The 25,421-nt window shown below is 34.5% G+C and overlaps 1 protein-coding gene across 1 annotated transcript in view; it reads left to right on the forward strand.

Moving 5' to 3' along the window:
• The first annotated feature begins 11,881 nt into the window (after positions 1–11,881).
• REDIC1 (regulator of DNA class I crossover intermediates 1) overlaps positions 11,882–25,421 on the forward strand; it is a 65,498-nt gene continuing 51,958 nt past the window's right edge. The window contains 5 exon segments of the mRNA XM_024750863.1: positions 11,882–12,002; positions 16,243–16,375; positions 16,784–16,832; positions 21,035–21,240; positions 23,468–23,578. Of these exon segments, the coding sequence (XP_024606631.1) occupies positions 11,897–12,002; positions 16,243–16,375; positions 16,784–16,832; positions 21,035–21,240; positions 23,468–23,578 (605 nt within the window). The 5' untranslated portion in view covers positions 11,882–11,896.

Consider the following 25,421-nt stretch of genomic DNA (forward strand, 5'->3'; position numbering starts at 1 on the left):
TGTTATCAACTATAGTTACCATGGTATACATTAGATCCTCAGACTGTAGTCATCTTGTAACTGAAAATCTGTACCATTTTTACAGAGCTTTCCCTACTTCCACCACCCTTCAGCAACCACTTTTCTATTCTGTTTCTGAGTTTGACTTTTTTGTTTAGATTCCACATATAAGTGTTACCATGTGGTATTTGTCTTTCTCTGGATTATTTTACTTATGCTAATGCTCTCCAAGTTCATCCATATTATTGCAAATGACATGATTTCATTCTTTTTAAAGGCTGAATGACTTTCCATTGTGTATATATATACCACATTTTCTTGATCCATCCTTTCATTGATGAACACTTAGGTTGTTTTTGTATCTTGGCTATAGTTAATAATGCTGCTATGAACATGTGACTAGAGCTTTCGCTTTGAGATATGGATACATATCTTTGGATACATACCCAGAAGTGGTATTGCTGGATCATGTGGTAGTTCTATTTTTAATTTCTTGAGGAAACTCCATACTGTTTTCCATAGTGGCTGCATCAATTTACATTCCTACCAACAGTTTGCAGGAGTTCCTTTTTCTCCACATCCTCCCCAGCATTTATCTTTTTTATTTTTGATAAAAGTAATCCTAAGTGTTGTGTGGTGATAAATCATTGTGGTTTTGATTTGCATTTTCTTGATAATTGGTGATATTGAGCACTCTTTCATGTACCTGTTGGCCATTTGTATGTCTTCTTTGGAAAAATGTCTATTTAGGTCCTTTGCCAATTTTTAAGTTGGGTTATTTGGTTTTTTGCTATTGAATAGTATGAGCTCCTTACATATTTTAGATATTGACCCCTTATCAGATATAAGATTTGTAAATATATCTTCCCATTCCATAGGCTGCCTTTTCATCTTGTTGATGCTTTCCTTTACTGTGCAGAAGCTTTCTAGTTTGATGTAGTCTTACTTACTGATTTTTGCTTTTTTTCCTTATCCTTTTGGTGCCATATCCAAAAAATCACTACCAACACCAATATCAAGGAGTTTTTTCTCTGATTTCTTCTAGGAATCCTATGATTTCAGGTCTCACATTCCAGTGTTTAATTCATATTGAGTTAATTTTTGTGTATGGTGTAAGATAGTAGTTTAATTTTATTCTTTTGCACATGGCTGTGCAGTTTTCCCAACACCATTTATTGAAGAGACCATCCTTTCCTTATTGTATATTCTTGATTGTCATAAATTAATTGACCATATGTATGTACGTTTATCTCTGGGCTGTCTTTTCTGTTCCATTGGTCTATGTGCCTGTTTTTATGCCAGTACCATACTGTTTGATTACCATAGCTTTGTAATGTTGTTTGAAATCAAGCAGTATAATGCCTCCAGCTTTGTTCTGTCTCAAGATTGCCTTGGCTATTTGGGGTCTTTTGTGGTTCCATACAAATTTTAGGATTATTAGTTCCATTTCTGTAAAATCTTTCACTGGAATTTTGATGGGGATTGAATTGAATCTGAAGATCACTTTGAGTAGTATGGACATTTAAATGATATTAATTATTTTAATCCATGAGCACTGAATATCTTCCTATTTAGCTGTGTTTTCTGCAATTTCTGTCATCAGTGTCTAATAGTTTTTAGTATACAGATGTTACATCTCCTTGGTTAAATTTATTTTGCTGCCATTGTTAATGGGATTGTTTTCTTAATTTCTCTTTCTGATAGAGCGTTGTTAATGCATAGAAATACAAGTGATTTTTGTACATTGATATTGTATCCTGAAACTTTACTGAATTTTTTAGTTGTAACAGTTTCTGGTGGAATCTTTAGGGTTTTCTATCTATAATATCATGTTATCTGCAAATAAAGACAATTTTACTTGTTCCTTTCTAGTTTGGATGCCTTTTATTTCTTTTTCTTGCCCAACTGCTCTGGCTAGGATTTCCTTACTGTGTTGAATGAAAGTGGTGAGATTGGGCATCCTTGTTCCTGATCTTAGAGGAAAAGGTTTTAGTGTTTCACCATTGAATATTAGCTGTGGGTTGGAGTGGTAGATATGGAGTCCAAACCCTTTGCTCCTTAGGGAGAAGCTAGGATTTGGGGGTTCTCTCCCAACTGTATGGCATTGTGCTAGGGTAGGGTTTATGGTAACAGTGTGTCTCAGCCTTTCCTATTCATTTTAATGCGGAAATTTTATCATTTGTCCAATGTGCAGGAGTCACTCACCTAGTTTCTGTATCTCTTTCATAGGCAATGCTCCAAGTGTAGCTGTACATTGGGTGTATCTGTGTGAAGAGGGAAGCTTAAGAACCTCTTATAGTGCCACTGTAAGGGAGCAAAATCTTCTACGCCAAAATGTCTCTTTGGCATGTGGATTATTTCAAGCTGAAAACATTCTAGGCCCAAAAGACTCAGGAAGAAACATTGACCTTTCTCCTAATTGCCTAAAAGAATTCAGATAGACAGCCTGTTCCCAGAACAGAGGTATCATCAGAGATATCAGCAAATATCGCCTAGGTGTGGTGTGGGAAAATTGGCAGGGCCTACAGATCAGAGTCCACTCTGTGTCCCATTGTCTACATGGCCCAGCAAACATTTATGTACCAAACATTTGCTTTTCCATCTCCATATGAATTGCCTTTCTTCCCTTTGAAGTCCCAAACCACTACTCCCAACATCCTCTTTTGTCTTTAGCTGAAGATGGTATTAAAGGTGAGGACTGCGCCCTGGTGGCGCAGTGGTTGAGAGTCCGCCTGCTGATGCAGGGGACATGGGTTCGTGCCCTGGTCCGGGAAGATCCTACATGCCGCGGAGTGGCTGGGCCCATGAGCCATGGCCACTAAGCCTGCAAGTCTGGAGCCTGTGCTCCGCAACGGGAGAGGCCACAACAGTGAGAGGCCCACGTACCGGGGAAAAAAAAACAAAAAAAAAAGGTGAGGACTTCAGCCATTTTGGTGAGTTACTCAGTTTTCCTGGATCTCTCTCATGTATACATGTTATTAAACTTCTGTTATTAAACTTCTCCTGTTAACGTGTCTCATGTCAATTTAATTCTTAGACCAGTTATAAGACCCTAGAAGGGCAGAGGAAAATTTCTTCTTCTCTGACACAATCTTGGTTAATCCTTGGGGGCAAAAACCAACTTTGCTCTCTTATTTTAATGTTAATCTAAGCAAAACCATTAGAAGCAACTATTAGGAATATATATATATACCTCCAACATGCACACACATAAATATATACATACAAATCCATACCTGACATAGCCAAATAAAAAATCACTTTTTGATTGTCAACTATTTTAACTTTATTGTACAACATATCTTCAGTGGACTTTGTACCCTTTGGCAGCCCAACATCTGAATCTGAGCACCTTGTCTATGCCTTAGGTATTTCTCACTTTATGAATTTTGATGATAGGCACAGCCCACCTACCTCTATAGAATCCGGAAAAAAAAAAAACCCAGATACCTGTTTCAGCCTGTTTTGCTGCTAGTGAATGGGCATGTGATCTAAGCTCAGACTTTGATGTACTTGTCCTGTACCTTGAATCAGAGGTTAGTGACCCAAAGAAATAAGACCTACAGGGCACCTATTGTAGTTGCAGGCAGTTGTAGGATCTGCAACAGCATTGAGTTTTCAGGGTTAGTGATGCCAGAAGAGGTTGTTGTTCATTGTCCAGGTGTAGAAATTGTGCAGTCAGTGGTGTCCAGTGTTTGCCAGTGCCAGCAGTGGTGTCTTTATGAGACTAATCATGGCATAATTTTGACTGTGACCCCACAGCTGTCTCAACTTCCTTGTTCTTGCCAGTTGCCAAATCTGCTTCCTCAGCCCTCTTGGCAGGTCTATTAGCTATCCAATTTCCCTTTTTTTTTTTCATATATCAGTACTCAAAGAGAATTCATTTATTTTTTATTTTTATTTTTTAAACATCTTTATTGGAGTATAATTGCTTTACAATGGTGTGTTAGTTTCTGCTTTATAACCAAGTGAATCAGTTATACATATGCATATATCCCCATATCTCTTCCCTCTTGTGTCTCCCTCCCTCCCACCCTCCCTATCCCAGCCCTCTAGGTGGTCATAAAGCACCGAGCTGATCTCCCTGTGCTATGCAGCTGCTTCCCACTAGCTAGCTATTTTACATTTGGTAGTGTATATATGTCCATGCCACTCTCTCACTTTGTCCCAGCTTACCCTTACCCCTCCCCGTGTCCTCAAGTCCATTCTCTAGTAGGTCTGTGTCTTTATTCCCATCTTGCCCCTAGGTTCTTCATGACATTTTTTTAGTTTCCATATATAGTGTTAGCATAAGGTATTTGTTTTTCTCTTTCTGACTTACTTCACTATGTATGACAGTTTCTAGATCTATCCACCTCACTACAAATAACTCAATTTAGTTTCTTTTTATGGTTGAGTAATATTCCATTTTATATATGTGCCACATCTTCTTTATCCATTCATCTGTTGATGGACACTTAGGTTGCTTCCCTGTCCTGGTTATTGTAAATAGAGCTGCAGTGAACATTATGGTATATGACTTTTTGAATAATTGTTTTCTCAGGGTATATGCCCAGTAGCAGGATTGCTGAGTCATATGGTAGTTCTATTTTTAGTTTTTAAGGAACCTCCATACTGTTCTCCATAGTGGCTTACATTCCAGCTTACAGCTTACATTCCCACCAACAGTGCAACAGGGTTCCCTTTTCTCCACACCCTCTCCAGCATTTATTGTTTGTAGATCTTTTGATGATGGCCATTCTGACCAGTGTGAGATAATATCTCATTGTAGTTTTATCCAATTTCCTTTCAATTTATTTTCTGTTTAAATTAACCAAAGATGCTTTCATTTCTTTTAACTAAGAATCCAAACTGATGCAATATTCTTCTTTAATATAGGTAATTGAAAGTGACTATATCCAGTAAAACATTTAGACATAGAGTACTTACTGTTCTAGCATTGGGTACCTTAATAATAGTTTAAAAAGTTCTGTTTAAGAAATTACCTTTGACTTATACATCAGGATCCTTTTTTACTTTCCCTGTAGTTTAGTGATTAGTAAGCTGATCTAGCAATTGGTCTTGAATTCCTAATTAATTTTTTCTTAGGCAAATAGGAACAGGGATTATGTAGTACATAGAATTTGGTGAAAGTCATAAGATGATGTCCTGGATAATGGAAAATCAGCCTGCAATAAATTCAGTTGGTTTATGCATATATTAAGACTGTATTTAGACTTTGACTTATCCCTAATTCTATTGATCTTTATAATGTGGGAACTGCTTATACAATTGATATTTCTTTTTTCTCTTTATAATCTGGATTGTTTAGTGTTATTGCAGCCTCTATCATACTTCTTATATTTCTGACTTTGAAAAGTCACTTTTCTCTCTGTGCCAAAGTTTTTTAAGTTTTGAAATGATGGAGAATAAACTAATCCCAAAGGTCCTCTCTAGCCTTAGCATTTAATGAGTTGATGAAGTGTAATTTGTTTCCTTTTTCTTTTCTAAAGTTTGAATGCCAACAGTACACTTATGCTGCATGGAGCAGAATAGTTTGGATTTATTGTTCAGTGACCTCAAAATGGTCAATTTAAGACAACTATTGGGAAATACGTTAAAGAACAAGTTCAGTAAGTGGCAGAGGACTTCCCTGGTGGTGCAGTGGTTAATAATCCACCTGCCAATGCAGGGGACACGGGTATGATCCCTGGTGCAGGAAAATATGACATGCAAGAGCAACTTAAGCCCATACACCACAACTACTGAGCCTGTGCTCTAGAGCCCGTGAGCAACAACTACTGAGTCCATGTGCCACAACTACTGAAGCCCACCCGCCCTAGAGCCCATGCTCTAGGCCATGCTCTAGCCCATGCAAGGAAAGCCACCGCAATGAGAAGCCTGCATACCACAACGCGGAGTAGCCCCCGCTCACTGCAAATAGAGAAAAGCCTGCGCATAGCAACGAAGACCCAACACAGCCAAAAATAAATAAATTTATTAAAAAAAATAAAGTGGCAGAGTCTGGGGATATTCAGTAACTGTCATTCATGTAGTTTATGAAAATCATTTGGAAAAATGAACAGCTTTGTATATTCACAGTTGGCATACTTGGCAGGCAGTAAAAGGCACTGGTTAAAAATTTTAAAGCTAGATTTCTTGGATTTGAATCCTGGTTCTACCACTTATTAGCAGTATGACCTTGGGCAAATTACTTAACTTCTCTGTGTCTTAGTTTCTTCATCAGTAAAATGGGGATAAAAATAGAACTTACCTTATAGATTTGCTATGAAGATTAAATGAGTTTATACATGTAAAGATTCTGGAGTATCTAGAATGGTACAAGATTTATGGTATTCATTTCTGACAATTTCATTTTCATGTTATTATTACATAATCTCACATAGCTAAAATACATTTTGTTATTTTACTTATAATTCTTGCACAAATCTTGAATTTGAGAGTATAGTTTCATGTATATCCAAAAGATATATTGTGTAGATCTGACTCTATTATCAATGTTTTATAGTGTTCTGCTATTATTAATAGAGCAAATATTTTATAACTGTTAAATACTGCATTACCATTGGGATTCAGTGCAGTTTTTGGCACAAAGATTATGTGGTTTGAAGCACATCCATAATGAATAGCTGTTTTTTAAAGAAGTTGTGAGGTTTCAGGTACACATAGCTGATATATTAATGTAACTGAAGTTGCTCTAATAATAAACTTAACATTTCCTTAGATCCTATATAGATTTTGATCTTCTCTCTATTCCATGTTGATTTCAGTAGAATATTGAAATACAAGGAAAGGCAAAGAAAATAGCAGTGTTGACCAAGAATATTGCTATCAGATGAGAATGTTTCAGTGATACATTCTTTCCAGTGCATTTATTTCTCTACTTATCTTGTTTTTTATAACAGGTTTATTTTATGCTTAATTATTCATCATAGGTCTAGAGTCTTTTTTATTAGTTCTTGGATTTTCTATCTGGGAAAATTTTGTGAAGCAGTATATATACTTTACAGATAATTTAAGAACATTTTCACAGTTGTCACTACACTTTTAGATTTTAATTCCAAGTCTTCAGCTAAAATGGCAGTTGTTTCAGAGACTATTTCTTTAATTATTATATGTTTTATCATGCTTCCCTTTTCAGGACCAGAGTTCTGATCAAGCAGGAAAGGAGAAAGCAAAAGGTAAAGAAAAAATATTTTTATTGTGTCTTATAGCCTTATGAGAACAGTGATCTTTTGGAGCACTTTTCCAAGGTTGATAAATTCACCTGAGTGAAACTGGAAGACCATCTTTCTTTAGTCTTCTTCCTTCTTGTAGATAGCTTAATTAGCTACCCATTTTGCTCAGGCAGAGAGTTAAGGATCATGTTGATTCTTGTCATCTAGTTCCAATATATCCCAAGTCTGATCAATTCTCACTAACTGTACTGTTAGCCCCCTGATCCACATCATTATCATTTATTGCCCAGAGTACTATAATGACCTTATAACCTATTTCCTACTTTTTTTAGTGTTTTTTAAAATTATTACATTGATTGTATTACATAGTAATGTTGAGCATGTATATGCCTTGCAACTGAGCAGTATATATCTCAGAGAAACTTCCACAAGTGCACTTTATGTACATGCTTGTTTGAATCATTGTTGTTAAGTAGCAAACAAAAAAAAAAAAGAAAGAAGGAGAAAGAGAGGAAGAAGAAGGACAGGGTACAGGGGAGAGAAAAGGGAGCACCCAAACATTCAGGAGCAGTAGAATGGTTAAGCAAATTGTGGCCTACCCAAGTAATGGTATAGCCATGAAATGTATCATCTGAATGTAATTAATGTAGATGAATCTCAAAAACAACATTGAGCAAGGGAAGCAACTCACAGAAGAATACAAGCAGTGAGATTCCATTTACAAAAAGTTCCAAAACAGTAAAAATATGTTCAAAGGTAGTGAAATTTAAAGAAAAGCAAGGGAGTGATTATGATGTAAGCAGGGTATTTGTTAACTCAGTGAAATTATACCTTATTGTAAGTTTAACTTGTATTTTCTTGACTACTAATGAAGCTGACTATCTTTTCATTCAGGTTTTCTGTTTTGGGTTTTTTTTTTTTAACATCTTTATTGGAGTATAATTGCTTTACAATGGTGTATTAGTTTCTGTTTTATAACAAAGTGAATCAGCTATACATACACATATATCCCCATATCTCTTCCCTCTTGGGTCTCCAGGTTTTCTGTTTCATGAAGTGCTTTTCCAAGTATTTAGAATTTTTTTTCTTTGGGTTCTTTGTCTTTTTCTTATTGTGTCTTTATACATTTAGGAATTCTTTGTCAATTTTATGTGTACTCCATAGCTTTATTTTTACTTCCTTAATGATATCTTTGAAGGAAAGTTCTTACTTTTAATGTCATTGAATTTATCAAAAAATTTTTTTGCTTTTTCTCTTTTGTATTCTATTCTTCACACAGCAGTTAGTATGTTTTTTTAAAAACACACACCAGAATTTATCATTTCCCTGCTTAAAAGCCTCAATTACTTTTCATTGCTTTTAGAATAAATCTGATTTAAACATATCTAAAAGGACCTAAAGATTCTGCATGCTGCCTGCTTCTCTGGCCTTATTTTTTACTACTCACCCTATTGTTCATTGTATTTCAACCACACTGAGCCTCCTTCTGCCACTCTTCTTCCCTTTCTCTGGAAAATTCTCCCTTGAGATAGTTTTATGTCTGGCTTACCAATCTTGGGTCTCAGCTAAAGTATCTTAGACTGGCTTTCTCTGATCACTACATCAAATAGCTCCCCACCCTCCAGTTACTCTCTCTTCAGTACTCGCTCTTATTCATCACTCTTTTCAAAGTCTGGTATTTTCTTATAAATTTGTTGATTCTGTTCTCTTCCCCCACCCCCTATTAACATATATTCATAAAAAAGGGATCTTATCACTTTTATTCATTCTGTATCTCCTGTGCCTAGAATTGTGTGTAACATAGGCACTCAGTAACTAAATAATCTATGAATGTCATCTGTCCCCAGACTATTTTTCAAAAAATAATCTAACTCTATTTGGATCATTCTTTTGAATATTTATAAGAAAGAAAAAGACTCATGGCCCTTTCCCAAAGTGCTGATCTCTAGTCATGTCACTTTCTTATTCTTTGAAAATTTCATACCTTCCTTTGTCTCCTCAAGCCTCTCTTCCCCAACCCTGTTCTTTATCCCTTCATACTCATTAGATGACCATGTCTCATATTTCAAAGGAGATAGAAGCTATCAGATGAGAATTATCTGAAATTTCTATCACCAGTTCTATAAACCATCTTATATCTTCACCCATCTTCTCTTTCCTTCCTGTAACTAAGGAAGTAGTTTCCTTTTGTCAAGGTCTCTCTATCTGTGATCTGGATTCCATTTACTTCTGCTTTCTCAGGGACCTCACTGCATCAATTACTTCACCCCTTTCTTGTATCTTCAACTATTCTGGGTCAACTGGAGGTTTTGCATCGATGTCATACATACTCAATTCTCTCCTGTTGAAACAAGTAAAAGCTCTCTCTGGATCCTTTCTCTTTTCTGCTATGCCCCTTCCCACTTACCTCCCGTTCACTTCTCAGTACACTCCACTATACAGCTCTTGCTAATGCTGAAATTGAACTTCATGTTCAATTCCAAGATATTTTTCAGTCCAACTTACTTTAATATGTCATTATCTCCTGCAGTTTACCATTACCTCCATCTTTTCTTTTTGTAGGTGTGTGAGATATAAACAAACCATTCAACACTTCATAAAGTGGGCAGTCTCCATTTGGAGAACTGTACACTCCCTTTATCTCGAAACAAGCTCTTACCTTGCTTTCTTTAACACATTCTCCAGAGTCTATTCCTGTCTCTCTAGCTGCTTCTTTTAAATAGCTATTATCAAGTTAAAAATTGATTATTTCCTGAGGTTTTTCTAATTATTTTCTCTTTGGCTCTACCAAATGAAACTTGATAGAAAAATTGAGCCTAACCTTGTCAGGTAAATCAGTCACATACCTTTGTTCTTTCTGGGAACACAAAGATTAGAGGCTATCATGACATCTAGAGTATGAGGATCCATTCTCTTCAGCACAGTGTCACCTGAAATAAAGACTTACTTGCTTTGTAGATAGTCGCTGTACTGTTCTTCCTTATTCCTAGAACCTTATATTTCTATCCTCTGGCTTACTCTTGACTCATCCATCTACCTTAGAAATAATTTCATAAGAAACCTTCCCTCTCCTCCTCTGCCTGACCTCCCACCACCTACCCATAGGTTGACTACCCTTTTGGGGTAGATCCTATAACATCTCCTATCACATGGTATTGTGATTATTTGTGTCACTGTCTCTCTCACAATAGTCTTATTCATCACAAAGTATACTGCCTTAAGAAATAGCATCTTAATTCTAAGATATCATCAATTGTAAGATCCATAGTCAGTTTTTTCAAGGGAAAAAAAAAATTGCATCCTGAAGGTACTGTAATTTCATTGCTGAACCATAGTGTGATCTTTTCTAAGACATTTAAGTCCAATTTGGGATTGCAAATCACTGAAACAAATTATAAACAGATATGTTTATCTACGGTTAATTTTGCATAACAACATGACATTTACTTTATTGCTTGAGAACTGGTACGTTTCTTACAATTCTTACAAGTTTTTTACAATCTTAAGTCTAAGTCTACAGTATAAATGTCTATTATAATTAATGATATTCTGAAAGGTTAATGTGAAAGAACTTTAATTTCTTGGAAAAGCAATACTTCCTCTTTAGTTTTTTTGCCATCTTGGACCTTCCTCATTTTTTTTTTTTTTATTTTTTTTATTTATTTTTTTTTTCCTTCCTCATTTTTGATATCTCACATTTATAATCACATTTATGGCAGTGTATTATGAATTATTAATGGAAGAGAAGATGTTTTCACAATTTGTTATAGTGTTAGTACATAGTAGTTGCTCAATAAATAAGTTTTAAACAAATAAATGCCTTTGAACTTGGTAAATTAAGGGTATAATCTAAAAGAGAAGAATGAAGATAAGGAAGAATAATTAAGTTCAAACAACCAAGAAGAGAACAAATGCTGGATGATAAAAGATAATTATGTACAAGTCTGGTTTAAAAAAAAATTGTAGTCATGGAGGTATAACAAAGGGAATTAAATTGGCTTAGACTGCAGATTATTTCTCACATAGCTGCTTTTTTTCCCCCCTCTTCTCATCTCAGTTGACTTTTAATGGCACCCAGCTGAGAATATCTTTAAGGATTTTTATATCTATAGAATAGAACACTTTGTAGAAAAACAAATTTGTAGCCTGTCAGATTTGTTTTATCAGATTTTTAAAAACTTTCTACATTCAGATAATTTTTGATACCTGTGAATGTCTTTATAAAGTTCTGTTTTAAAAGTATTACATTTAACAAAAGAAAGATTATAAGAGGCTGTGAAATTTAGACTCTTTAGGCAAACTTCAAGTTATCATGATTGATTTTAATTTGTAAACATATAAAGCGTGTCACAAAAATATAAAAATATCAAGTCAAGGGCTTCCCTGGTGGTGCAGTGGTTGAGAGTCCGCCTGCCGATGCAGGGGACACGGGTTCGTGCCCTGGTCTGGGAAGATCCTACATGCCACGGAGCGGCTGGGCCCATGAGCCATGGCCACTGAGCCTGCAAGTCTGGAGCCTGTGCTCCAAAACGGGAGAGGCCACAACAGTGAGAGGCCCGCATACTGAAAAAAAAAAAAAAAAAAATCAAGTCAATTATTTGATTGTATTATTGCTTTTTATTATTTATGATTCTGCCTGAAACCATATAGTTGCTGCAATAACTTTTTATTTATAATTACTTTAGGAATATTTTGAAAAGAAAAGGTTAAAATCAAAAATGGAATTACTGGGAGTTTCATCCCCTGTCAAAAATTCTGCTGTCAGTTTAGACCTCCTTAACCTGTATATGGTAAATCAGATATCTTGCCAGAAGAAAACACCTGGTAAGTAAGTTTTTCTAATACCATTTTGTTTTGATTCTGATGTGATTATAAGACTTAGTTCTCTAATAAGTGTAATTTTAGAACTCAAAGGATGTGGAAACTAAACTAATTTTAAAACTTGGTTGCTTGGTTAAATAAGGTTTGTTAATTTTTGCTTAAAATATGTTTAATCCATTTACTTTTATTTTTAGGTTAAGTGTTATATAAAATTAATTTTATAAGGTATGGTTAGACTTATTACAGTGCAGCTGTTTCAGTTATTACATTATTCTGTCTAGGCAGATAGTTATCAAAGTTTAGCTAAAGAGGGCTTCCCTGGTGGCACAGTGGTTGAGAGTCCGCCTGCCAATGCAGGGGACACGGGTTCGTGCCCCGGTCCGGGAAGATCCCACATGTCGTGGAGTGGCTGGGCCCGTGAGCTGTGGCTGCTGAGCCTGCGCGTCTGGAGCCTGTGCTCCGCAACGGGAGAGGCCACGAATAAATGTATTTACTATCTTATACTATTTAGAGAATTTGTTTGAAAGGAAGAGCTGAAAGGATTTTTGTCAGTTTCCTATCTCGCAATCTGAATAATTTCATAGGCATTCCTGGGGTATTAACTATGGTAGTCTAATACTTCAAAAGTGCATTCCTTTTGGCATGCACTTTGATTCTTTACGTAAATAAAAAGTTTAATCAGAGTATTTTTTTCTCTCTAAAGGGAACTTGTGTCTGATATTTAATTTTTAAAATAAATGCTAAAATGAGAGCTTAAAGAAGTAAGAGAGTTCATAAATGATGGATAGAAATTGATCATACTGTTCTTAGTATCCCCTCTTTTCCTTTCTCTGCCATTTTTGTTTCTCCCTCCACAGATGGCAGTTTACACAAGTAAAAAACTTTTACTGTAGTAAAAGTAAATACATTATTCATGGACTTTGGGAATAAAAGCTTTTGTTGTAAATCTGTCTGTTGAATTTACCTTTTATTTTCTTCACTTATATAATACAGTGTTATCAACTATAGTCACCACATTTTACACTAGATCTTCAGACCTTAATCATCATACAGTTCAAAGTTTGTACCCTTTTACCAGCCTCTCCCTATTTCCCCTACTCTCCAATCCCCAGCCCCTGGAAACCACTTTTCTACTCCGTGTTTCTATGAATTTGACATTTTTTTTTTAATACTCTACATGTAAGTGATTCTACATTTTTTTTTAAGATTCTACAGTGCACAAGGGTTCCCTTTTCTCCACATTCTTGTCAACACTTGTTATCTCTTCTCTTTTTGATAATAGTCCTTCTGACATGTATGAGAAGATGTCTTATTGTGGTTTTGATTTGCATTTCCCTGATGATTAGTGATGTTGAGCACCTGTTGGCCATTTGTATGTCTTTGGAAAAATGTCTATTCAGGTCCTCTGCCCATTTTTAAATTAGATTGTTTATTTTTTTGCTAATGACTTATGTGAGTTCTTTATATATGGTGGATATTAACCCCTTATTAGATACATGATTTGCAAATATTTTCTCCCATTCCATAGGTTGCCTTTTCATTTTGTTGATGGTTTCTTTTGCTGTGCAGTAGCTTTTTAGTTTAATGTAGTCTCACTTCTTTATATTTGCTTTAGTTGCCTTTGTTTTGCTGTCAAATCCAAAAAATCATTGCCAAGATGGATGTCAAGGAGCTTAACCTTTATGTTTTCTTCTAGGAGTTTTATGGTTTCGAGTCTTATACTTTTCACTTTTTTTTTTTTTTGGCCACGCTATGTGGCATGCGGGATCTTAGTTCCCAGACCAGGGATCAAACCCTTGCCCCCTGCACTGGGAGTGTGGAGTCTTAACCACTGGAACGCCAGGGAAGTCCCTCGGGTCTTATAATTAAGGCTTTAATCCATTTTTTTGAGTTGATTTTTGTGTATGGTGTAAGATAAGGTTCCAGTTTTGTTCTCTTGCATGTGCTGTCTGATGATGAATTTATCTTTATGTATTTCCTTTCTCCCTTACTTTCTTTTCACTTATGCATTCAACATATGTTTACTGAATACCTACCATAAGTATTGTGTTGGATGCTGGGAATAGAATAGGAAGTGACAAGGTTGGGACACGATACCCCAAAATATGGCACCTTGGCATTTTGAATATTTTAAACTGAAGGAATTTGAGAAGCAGCATGTGCAGGAAGGATTCTCATGTGAGAGGTACCCTATACCTGGAGGAAAGGAACATCTTTATCTCCAAGACAGAGGGGCACTGAGAGGAATCTAAATGAACGGGACTGCTGTTTCCCCCAGTTTACTACACTTTGCTCATACCCTGTTTTTGTCCTATCACATTCTTTATGACTTTCCATTGTTCGTCAAACCTAGCATTAAAATGCTCAGGTTTAAACACTTCTTTGGGTCTTCATTTTCTTTTTGAAGTTTTCTATGTAAAACCTATATTAAGTAAATTTGAATGTTTTCCTCTTGTTAATCCCTGTTTTGTTACAGGGGCCCCAGCTGGGAGTTTAGAAAGGTAGAAGATAGAGATATTTCTACTCTCCTACAAAAGCAAGACTTTATTAGTGAGGACTCATGGCTGCAAACAACAGACATTTAAAAATATATACTTACTTAATGTTGTGAACTGAATGTTTGTGTCCCCCCCCCCCCCAAACTCATATGTTGAAATCTTAATCCCTAATGTTCAGGAGGGACATTTAGGAAGTGATAATGTCATGAGGGTGGAGCCCTCATGGATAGCATTGTACCCTTATTAAAGAGACCCAGAGAGCTCTCTTTCCCTTTCTACCATCTGAAGGCACAGTGAGAAGATGGCTGTCTGTGAAACAGGAAGCAGGCCCTCACCAGACACCACATCTGCCAGCACCCTGATCTTGGACTTCGCAGCCTCCAGACTGAGAACTAAATTTCTGTTGTTTATAATCCACCCAGACTATGGTATTCTGTTACAGCAGCCTTGAAGGGACCAAGGCACTTAACTAAAAGGAAGGGCTGTGGTGCAGCCGGGCCTCAGAGACTGCTTGAATCAAGGACTTGAATACAGCCAAGATTCTTTCTCACTTCAGATATTAGCTTCATTCTCTCAGACTGTCTTCATCATTGAGGCTTAAAACATTACCTTAGGGGCTTCCCTGGTGGCGCAGTGGTTGAGAGTCCGCCTGCTGATGCAGGGGACCCGGGTTCGTGCCCCGGTCTGAGAGGATCCCACATGCTGCAGAGCGGCTGGGCCCATGAGCCATGGCTGCTGAGCCTGTGCGTCCAGAGCCTGTGCTCCGCAACGGGAGAGGCCACAGCAGTGAGAGGCCCGTGTACCGCAAAAACAAACAAACAAAAAAAACACATTACCTTAAAAAACTAATATTGCTCATCTCTCCTAGTTTTGCTACCAGGGAAATACTGAGATCTGTTTCTCTGGTTCTGAACTTTAAAAAATTCCACTGAAGGGATGTTGCCTTGCCCTACTGGTGCCAGGGCCCAGCACTGGAACAATTACTTATTTTTTTAACTTTTTATTTTATACTGGAGTATAGCTGATTAACAATGATGTGACAGTTTCAGGTGCACAGCAAAGCGATTCAAACCTACATATATATGTATCCATTCTCTCCCAGGCTCCCGTCCCATCCACGCTGCCATGGAACAATTACTTATAACCAGAGGGAACAATTATTAATTCTTCTTGGGTCAGATGGGTACCCATTAATTTTTCCAGAAAGGCAGGGTTTTATAACATAGAAAGTCTCCACTAGAACTACATAGTTGGTGCATGTGTAAAAGCATTTCACAGAAGAGTTGTCAAAAGTACTGAACAGACAAAATAGAGACTTCTTCTATAAAGAGAGACAAGGATTCTGCTCTATAAAGTTTAAAAATCTAGTGAGGGAAATAGAGTTAATCAAGTACTGCAAACTATGGTAAGTGCTATAATAGAGAACTTATATAGCTTTATGGGAATGTATCAGACAACATCTGATATAGTCTGGGCATCAGGGAAGTCTTGGAGGAAGTAAAAAGTAGAAGTGAGTAGAGCCCCTTTCACAAGGAATATATAAGATGATGAAGAAAAAGAGATGATTTGACTTACTGTGATAGTATTGTAATGACTTCTAGCATATATATCAATAGAATATAGGTGGTTTTCAGTAAATTTCTAAAATGTACATTTATTTAATGAACATAGTATATCAAACAACGCTTTTAAAAGATTTTATTATTCTTATAGATTTTTATAAATTGTAATTTTTTTCATTATAGAAACTGTGAGAAAACCAATCCACATGAATATGAATAGAGACATAAAAATGCCCCTAAGAAAGCATGATATAGAGCTTCCAATGTCGCCTCCCTGTGTACCATCTAACCTCTGCATTGATGATGTAGAAAACAAGTAGGTTTTAGCTAAGTTGTATATTATTAGGTATTTAAAATGGGTCATTATTAACACTCATTTATTCGTTGTAAAATGTACAAAGGATTTATCCTTCTAAGCTTCAGTTTTTATTTGTTCGGCTGTTATAATATTATTAAACTATTAAGACCTTTATCAAATGACCAAATGTCCACACTAAGTTTTTGTACACAGTTTCACTTTCTTTATCATAAAAATGTCTCTCTTGTAATAATATAATTTTTAGAAAACTCAGTAATATTATAACCCTGGAATGAAGAGAGTTACTTAGAGTTCCATATGTTTTCAAGTATTTGTGTAGAACAGTGTGAATTTTAAATAGATATAAAAAGATGGTCAATTTTATTGCCAGCTCTATTTTTAACCTTAAAATTTTATTTTCGTTAGTATATACTATCAAAGACTAAGCAGCAAGGAAGAATTTGATCCAGTTCAGGTGAGTTGTTTTTTTTTTTTTTGACAATTGTGACATGCCACCAAATGATATAAATTTTTCAAATACTGGAGAAAATTATAGTCCTTAAAATTATTCTTTTAAAAGTTTTTAATGTAAGGAACCTATACATTAAAATATTTTAACTGATTGCTTATGAGAAACAATTTGGAGTTTTGGTAAAGTAGACTAGGCCTACGCGTGCATAACATTTGATTCTGCTTGTTACTGACAAACTGCAAAGGATAATTCATTAGGAGATTCCTACTTTGGGTTCATGTGATCATTGAGCAATTCATCTCTTCAAACATAGTGATCAGATTATTTTATTTTACATCAAATTGTGATTTTCAATATTCACATTGTTTCTAAGATTATTTTTTAAAGTATTGCAAATGATTATTTTTTAGCAAATAATTTTTAATTTAAACATTTTTTTTTAAATTGAAATATAGTTGATTTGCATGTCATGTTAGTTTCAGGTGTACAACACAGTGATTCAGTTATATATATATATGTATGTATGTGTGTATATATATATATATATATTCTCTTTCAGATTCTTTTCCTTTATAGGTTATTACAAAATATTGAGTGTATTTTTCTGTGCTATACAGTAGGACTTGTTGATTATCCATTCTGTATATACTAGTGTGTATACATTAATTCCAACTTCTTAATTTATTCCCCCCTCCCTTTCCACTTTGGTAACTGTAAGTTTGTTTTCTATGTCTGTGGGTCTATTTCTGTTTTGTAGATAAGTTCATTTGTATCTTTTTTTTTATTCCACATATAAGCTATATCATATGATATTTGTCTCTCTCTGCCTGACTTCACTTAGTCTGGTAGTCTCTAGGTCTATCCATGTTGCTGCAAAAGACATTATTTCATTCTTTTTTATGGATGAGTAATACTCCATTGTAACTATAAACCACATCTTCTTTATCCATTTATCTATTTGTAGACATTTAGGTCTGCTTCCACATCTCAGCTATTATAAATAGTGCTGCAAAGAACATTTGGGTGTATTTATCTTTTCGGATTATGGTTTTCCCCAGATATATGCCCAGGAGTAGGATTGCAGGATCATATGGTAGCTCTATTTTTAGTTTTTAAGGAACCTTCATACTGTTCTCCAAAGTGGCTGTATCAGTTTACATTCCAACCAACAGTGTGTAGGAGGGTTCCCTTTTCTCCACACCCTCTCCAGCATTTATTGTTTGTAGACTTTTTAATGGCCATTCTGACTGGTGTTGGGGTGATGCCTCATTGTAGTTTTGATTTTCATTTCTCAAATAATTAGCAATGTTGAGCATCTTTTCATGTGTCTTTTGTCTACCTGTATGTCTTCTTTGGAGAAATGTCTATTTAGATCTACTACCTAGTTTTTGATAGGTTATTTGTTTTTTTGCTGTTGAGCTGTATAAGCTGTTTGTATATTTTGGAAATTAATCCCTTATCAGTCTCATCACTTGCAAATATTTTCTCCCATTCTGTAGGTTGTCTTTTGATTTTTGTATGGTTTCCTTTGCTGCAAAAGCGTTTAAGTTTAATTAGATCCCATTTGTTTATTTTTGTTTTTATTTCCATTATTCCAAGAGATGGATCCAAAAAGATATTGCTGTGATTTATGTCAAAGAGTGTTCTGCCTATGTTTTCCTCTAGGAGTTTTATAGTATCCAATCTTACATTTAGGTCTTTAATCCATTTTGAGTTTATTTTTTACATTGTATTAGAGAATGTTGTAATTTCATTCTTTTACATGTAGCTGTCCAGGTTCCCCAGCACCACTTACTGAAGAAACTGTCTTTTCTCCATTGTATATTCTTGCCTCCTTTATCATAGATTAATTAGCCATAGGTTCCTGGGCTTTCTATCCTGTTCCATTGATCTATATGTCTGTTTTTGTACCAGTACCATACGTTTTGAATACTGTAGCTTTGTAGTCTGAAGTCAGGGAGACTGATTACTCCAGCTCTGTTTTTCTTTCTCAAGATTGCTTTGGCTATTTGGGGTCTTTTGTGTTTCCATACAAATTTTTAAAAATTTTGTTCTAATTCTGTGAAAAATCCCATTGGTAATTTGGTAGGGCTGCCATTGAATCTGTAGATTGCCTTGGACAGTGCAGTCATTTTAACAACATTAATTCTTCCAATCCAGGAACACAGTGTAATCTTTCCAACTGTTTGTGTCACCTTCAGTTTCTTTCATCAGTGTCTTATAGTTTTCAGAGTACAGGTCTTTTGCCTTCTTAGGTAGGTTTATTCCTAGATATTTTAATCTTTGTGATGCAATGGTACATGGGATTGTTTCCTTAATTTCTCTTTCTGATCTTTCATTGTTAGCATATAGAAATGGAACAGATTTCTATATATTAATTTTGTATCCTGCAACTTTACCGAATTCACTGATGATCTCTAGTAGTTTTTGGGTAGCATCTTTAGGATTTTCTATGTATAGTATCATGTCATGTGCAGTGACAGTTTTACTTTCTGTTTTCCAGTTTGGATTCCTTTTATTTCTTTTTCTTCTCTGATTGCCATGGCTAGGACTTCTAAAACTGTGTTGAATAAATATCATATGATATAGCTTATGTTTGGAACTTTTAAAAAAAGACAGAAACTGTGTCCACAAGAGTGGACATTCTTGTCTTGTTCCTGATCTTAGAGGAAATGCTTTCAGCTTTTCACTGTTGAGTATGATGTTATCTGTGGGTTTGTCATATATGGCCATTATTATGTTGAGGTATGTTCCCTCTATGACCACTTTCTGGAGAGTTTTTATCATCAAGGGATGTTGAATTTTATCAAAAGCTTTTTCTGTATTTATTGAGATGATCATATGGTTTTTATTCTTCAGTTTGTTAATGTGGTGTATCACGCTGATTAATTTGTGGATATTGAAAAATCCTTGCATCCCTGGTATAAATCCCGCTTGATCATGGTGTATGATCCTTTTAATGTATTGTTGGTTTCGATTTGCCAATATTTTGTTGAGGATTTTTGTATCTAAGTTCATCAGTGATATTGGCCTGTAATTTTCTTTTTTGAAGGTGTCTTTGTCTGGTTTCTGTATCAGGGTGATGGTGGCCTCATAGAATGATTTCGAAGTGTTCCTTTCTCTGCAATTTTTTGGAATAGTTTCGGAAGGGTAGATGTTAACTCTTCTCTAAATATTTGGCAGAATTCTCCTGTTAAGTCATCTGGTCCTGGACTTTTGTTTGTTGGGAGTTTTTAAATCACAGATTCAATTTCAGTACTTATGATTGGTCTGTCATATTTTCTATTTCTTCTTGGTTCAGTCTTGGAAGATTGTACCTGTCTAAGAATTTGTACATTCCTTCTAGGTTGTCCATTTTCTTGGCATATAGTTGTTTGTAGCAGTCTCTTATGGTCCTTTGTATTTCTGTGGTGTTGTTTGTAACTTCTTTTTCATTGCTAATTTTATTGCTTTGGGTGCCCTCCCCTTTTTCTTTATGAGTCTGGCTAAAGGTTTATCAATTTTGTTTATCTTTTCAAAGGACCAGCTTTTTATTTCATTGATCTTTTCTATTGTTTCCTTGGTCTCTATCCCATTTATTTCTGCTCTGATCTTTATGATTTTTTTCCCTTCTACTAACTTTGGGTTTTGTTTGTTCTTCTCTCTTTAGTTGCTTCAGGTGTAAGGTTAGGTTGTTTGAGGTTTTTCTTGTTTTCTGAGGTAAACTTGTATCACTATAAACTTCCCTCTTAGAACTACTTTTAGCAAATAAAATTTTAATCAATTAGAAAATGCACAGATTGTGATTAAAGCTTGAAATATTAAGGTCTAAGGCTATATTATTCATTACCCTTTCTTTCCTTCGAATTGCTAAAGTTATACTAGAGAAAGATAACTGTGATACTAAAATCTCTTGGAAATCTTTTCACCTGTAATGTGGGTTAATGAAACTCAGGTTTCCCATCTTTAGGAGACGGCATGTAGGAGAATGGGGCTTGAGGATGGAGGGGACCAAGTGTGATAAAGGCAAATGAAAAGGAGCTCTTAAGTATAATCTTAGTTGACAACCTCTCTTTTCTTAATAAGTCTTGTCCATTACTGATGGGCTTGCCTTTCCTTGGGACTTTTTCTGCAACCCATGATCTTTTTGCACTTCTATTTTCACTTTCATCTTCTCTGGTTTTTACATTTTGGCAAACCAAATTATTGTATCTTCTTTCATATAGTCATCACAAGTCATGGACTCATATAGAATGTTTGGACCTCAATTCAACAGAACAGAAAACTGCAGTTTCACTCCACCATCTTTTTCAGCTGAATTATCTTCCAATAGAAATATTACAAAACTAAATTTCATTCCCAGAATAGCACCTAGTCTTCAGAAAGTTGCATATGAAGAGAAGCAGAATGAACAGATATCTTTGGATCACGAGTTCTTAGCATTTTGATATTATTATATTTTTATGATATATTCCTTTCTCTTTTTATAGATTTAAAAATATTAGTTGCGAATTGCTATAGATATAGCTAAAATAAGTGTAATAGTTCCTCAAAGGTCAAAAACTTAATTCTCTGAACTGTAGAAGATTATGAATCCAAAAACTGGAGTGTTCTTTAAAAATCTTTGAAAAGAATCATTTTTTTAAAAATTGATAGTGAAATTGAAAATCGTTCAGTGTGTTATATAGTAGTATGATTGTAATCACAGTAAATATCTAGTTGGTGATGTAATGGTGGCCCGGTAGACATGTTATGGAAAGGCTCTTGTGAATAGGAGTACATAATCTCAGTGATATCATAGTAGCCTGTTAAAGTATGAGTTGTGATGGCTTGATTCTTTTTATGATTTGTCAGATAACAACGTTATATGCACTTCAATTATAATTATACAAATATATTTATATAGAGATGTGTAGTGCTAAAATATTGTTCAATCATTGTGTGCTCTAAAGTAAAAATATGAAAATGTCCAAAATTTAAAATTCTGAAATATATCTGCCATAGAACATACCAAGAAATGATTTTTTATTAAATTTATATAGAGTTTAAAAATAAAATTATTAAAGATTACTAATGTATAATGATAGGAAAATGGTTGTATAAACACTGTCTTATTAATAGGAATATTTAGTTTGAATTTCTCCCATTTTTAGCATGTAGTAGTTTTATGCCATATTTATGTAGTTATTATTTTAAAATTAATTTATAATTATAAATTTATAAATTATAGTTATATATCATGCTATATTATAGTTATATATAATATGTAACATGATTCAATTTTATTAAAGTATGTTTTCTGTTTTTCAGAAGAGAGAAAATGAAGTATTATGTTTCAGTGATATGTGTTAGCCTTATTAATTTGAGCACCCAATAATTTTTGAAAGATGCAGTGAAAAACATCCAAGTACCCATTCAGTCTGTATTTTATAAGACTAAAACTTGCATCCTAGATCAGCTTATAACTCATCCTTATTCTGTTAAATAGTTTATAGGCTAGAGAATGAAATGCTCTGTAATCTCCTACTTACAGACTGCAGGTTAGTGATTATCTCCAGAGGGGTAAATAATGTTATTCTTAATATGACAGAAGAGAAAAAGAGAGTTTAATGTCCCTGTCCAAGGCATATTGTCACATTGTGACCTTTTAATGAAGTATTTAATAGTTCACTTGGAGGGATTTCAAGAAAAGTGAGAAGAATTAAAATGAAATTATATGATAAAAAAGAAATTGAGTTGAAAAAACATTTTAGAAGAAAAACTGGTCTGGGGCTCACTTCTCACTTCCCTAGAAAAGTAGTATTTGAGCTCATATATAATATCCCCTTCTCTTTTGATTTGTTTGTTTGTTTCTCACTTCAAGGGATGCACCTTTGTCTCTGCACCTCTGTCACTGTCTCTCTGAGGCTGAGATGTAAGATGTATTATCATACTTTATTTTCAGCTCTCCCTCACTTCAGACCTTTTTTTTTTTTAAGACTTTCAGTATCTCTTTTTGTCTCCCCCTCTTTTTTTCCTATTTCTGTCACTGATTGTCTTTGGACTTGTCATTTCTATGTTTGATGACTTGTAGATAAATATATACTACAGATATAAACTATTGTTGCTGGATAGATTAGTGCTGAGCCAATATAATATATTTATATGGTACTTTCCACATTAATAAATGGATTATCTCAACTGCTTTTCACAATAGTCTTCCAACACTTTCTCCATTTTGTACTCAATGATATTGATATTTGGAAATATTAAAGTAGCAGTATAAAATTACTCAGTAAATGGAAAAACTGAGATAAGTATAGCTGTTTTCTTGGGAGAGATAATGTATTTTTTGTCAGAGAAATTTAACTTTTATTTACTCAAGATCCTGGTGTACTGGGTATTTTTAAAATTTTTTTTTTTAATCTCTGAGAAAATGTTTAGCTGACCATAGTATCAACCCTGTTATTTCAATAATTACTCAAATACTGATATTGCTTTCATTGTTATAACAGTATTTATTTTGTTTTCAATTAGGACACAATTACTTTATTTTAGACTAAAATAATACATTTTTGTATATATATGTTCACTTAAATGACATTTGTGATAAATAATTTAACTTGTATATATGTACATTTACCACTTTGTCAGGCTCTTCCTTTCTTTTTGCAGCTCAGTAGTGTTAATTATTCTAATTCCTTGGTTTCTAAATTAAATGAAAGTCAAGATACTTTCAGTCCATCGTATGAAACAGCACAATTTGGACCATTACTTGAAAGATTAAACAGGTAAGCAAAGATGTTGAACATAATAAAGAACCTGTAGCATTCTTTCCTTGAATTATTAATTTGACTTTTAATAGATACAAATATTTTTTGTTAGAAATGTAAGCAGACCTAAATATTACTTCTAGAAAAAAACACTATCAGTAAAATGTAGCATTTCACTAAAACACTTATAAGTAATTATTTTCTAATGTGCACATTTACCTTTCATTTATTTATTTTAAAACATATTTGTGACCAAGGTGTTTTGTACCTGTTTTATAATCTCCATGAATTACTTGTTTCTTTTGCTGTGTCGTATCATATTAATTTCTTTTTCATATTTATGATAGTTGATCAGTGTCTTATTTTTATTTTCTAGATGTCTGTATATAAACCCTAGTTATTTGTTTTAAATCCATTGAACTTGTCAAACCAGTTTGAATTACTCTTGGTAATTGTGGTGAGAAACCTTGACTCTGTAATCCTACCCCAGTCTTCTTCATGTTAGTAAAAGGCAACACTATTTACTCAGCTGCTTGAGCCAAAATAAAAGTTGTCCTCTATTCCTTCCTTTTCTTCATCTTCCAATATACATTTCACCAACAAAGTATTGTCATTTCTGTATTCTGATAAACTTTAAAATTATTTACTTACATTTTCATCTCAAAGGGTTCCATCCCAGTCTAAGCAACCACTGCTTCTTGCCTGGAGAATTGTAATAGCCACAAAACAGTTCTTTTTGTTTTCTCTTTGTCCTGAGATAAATTTTCTTTACAACTTTATTAATGTATAATCAACGTACAACAAAGTGAACTTATCTGAAATGTGCACTTCAATAAGTTTTGACCTGTGTTAAAAATAATGAACTTATTTATCATCTCCAGTAGTTTCTTGGGCACCTTTTTAATCGCTTCTTCTGGTCACTTCACATCCCTTACTCCCGTCCCAAGACAACTGCTGATCTGCTTTCTGCCACTATTGATTAGTCTTTAAGTGGCATCATACAGTATGTTCTCCCTTTTTTTTGTTTAGCTTTTTTCATTCAGCATAATTGAGATTCATCTATATTGTTTATTATATATATCAATGTCTGTTTCTTTTTATTGCTGAGTAGTATTCCATTGTATGGACATAGCACAATTTATTCATCTGTTGATGGACATTTGGATGTTTTTCTCCCAGTTTTGGCTATTCCAAGTAAAGCTACTATGAACATTGATGCTGAAATCTTCGTTTGGACATACGCTTTCATTTATTTTGGGTAAATATCTACAAGTGGAATAGCTGGGTCATATAGTATGTGTATGTTTAACTTTTCAAGAAACTGACAGACTGTTCTCCCAAGTGATTTGTGTCATTTTTACATTCCCATGAGCAATGATTGAGAGTTCCATTTGCAACACATATTTGACAACACTTGGTACAATCAGTTTTTTTAAATTTACACCATTCTAGTCAACATGTAATGGTGTCTCATTGGGGTTTTAATTTTGCATTTCCCTAGTGACTAATGATGTTAGCATCTTTTCATGTGCTTCCTAGCCATTTATGTATCTTTGGTGAAATGCTTACCCTTTTCGTTTTCTTAACGGTGTCATTTTGACACCAAACTTTTTTACAAAGGTTTTAATTTTGATGAAATCACATTTATTAATTTTTTAATTTATGAATCATGCATATGGTGTCAAAGTTAAGAAATCTTTGCCTAAGACAAGGCCAGGAAGATTGTCTCTTATGTTTTCTTCTGTCTTGTAGTTTTCAATCTAATATTTTTTATTTTATTTTATTTTTAAATTTATTTTATTTATTTATTTTTGGCTGTGTTGGGTCTTCATTGCTGTGTGCAGGCTTTCTCTAGTTGTGG

Source organism: Neophocaena asiaeorientalis, unplaced genomic scaffold, assembly GCF_003031525.2.
Source record: "Neophocaena asiaeorientalis asiaeorientalis breed wild unplaced genomic scaffold, Neophocaena_asiaeorientalis_V1.1 scaffold641, whole genome shotgun sequence".
In the NCBI taxonomy this organism is placed as follows: domain Eukaryota; kingdom Metazoa; phylum Chordata; class Mammalia; order Artiodactyla; family Phocoenidae; genus Neophocaena; species Neophocaena asiaeorientalis.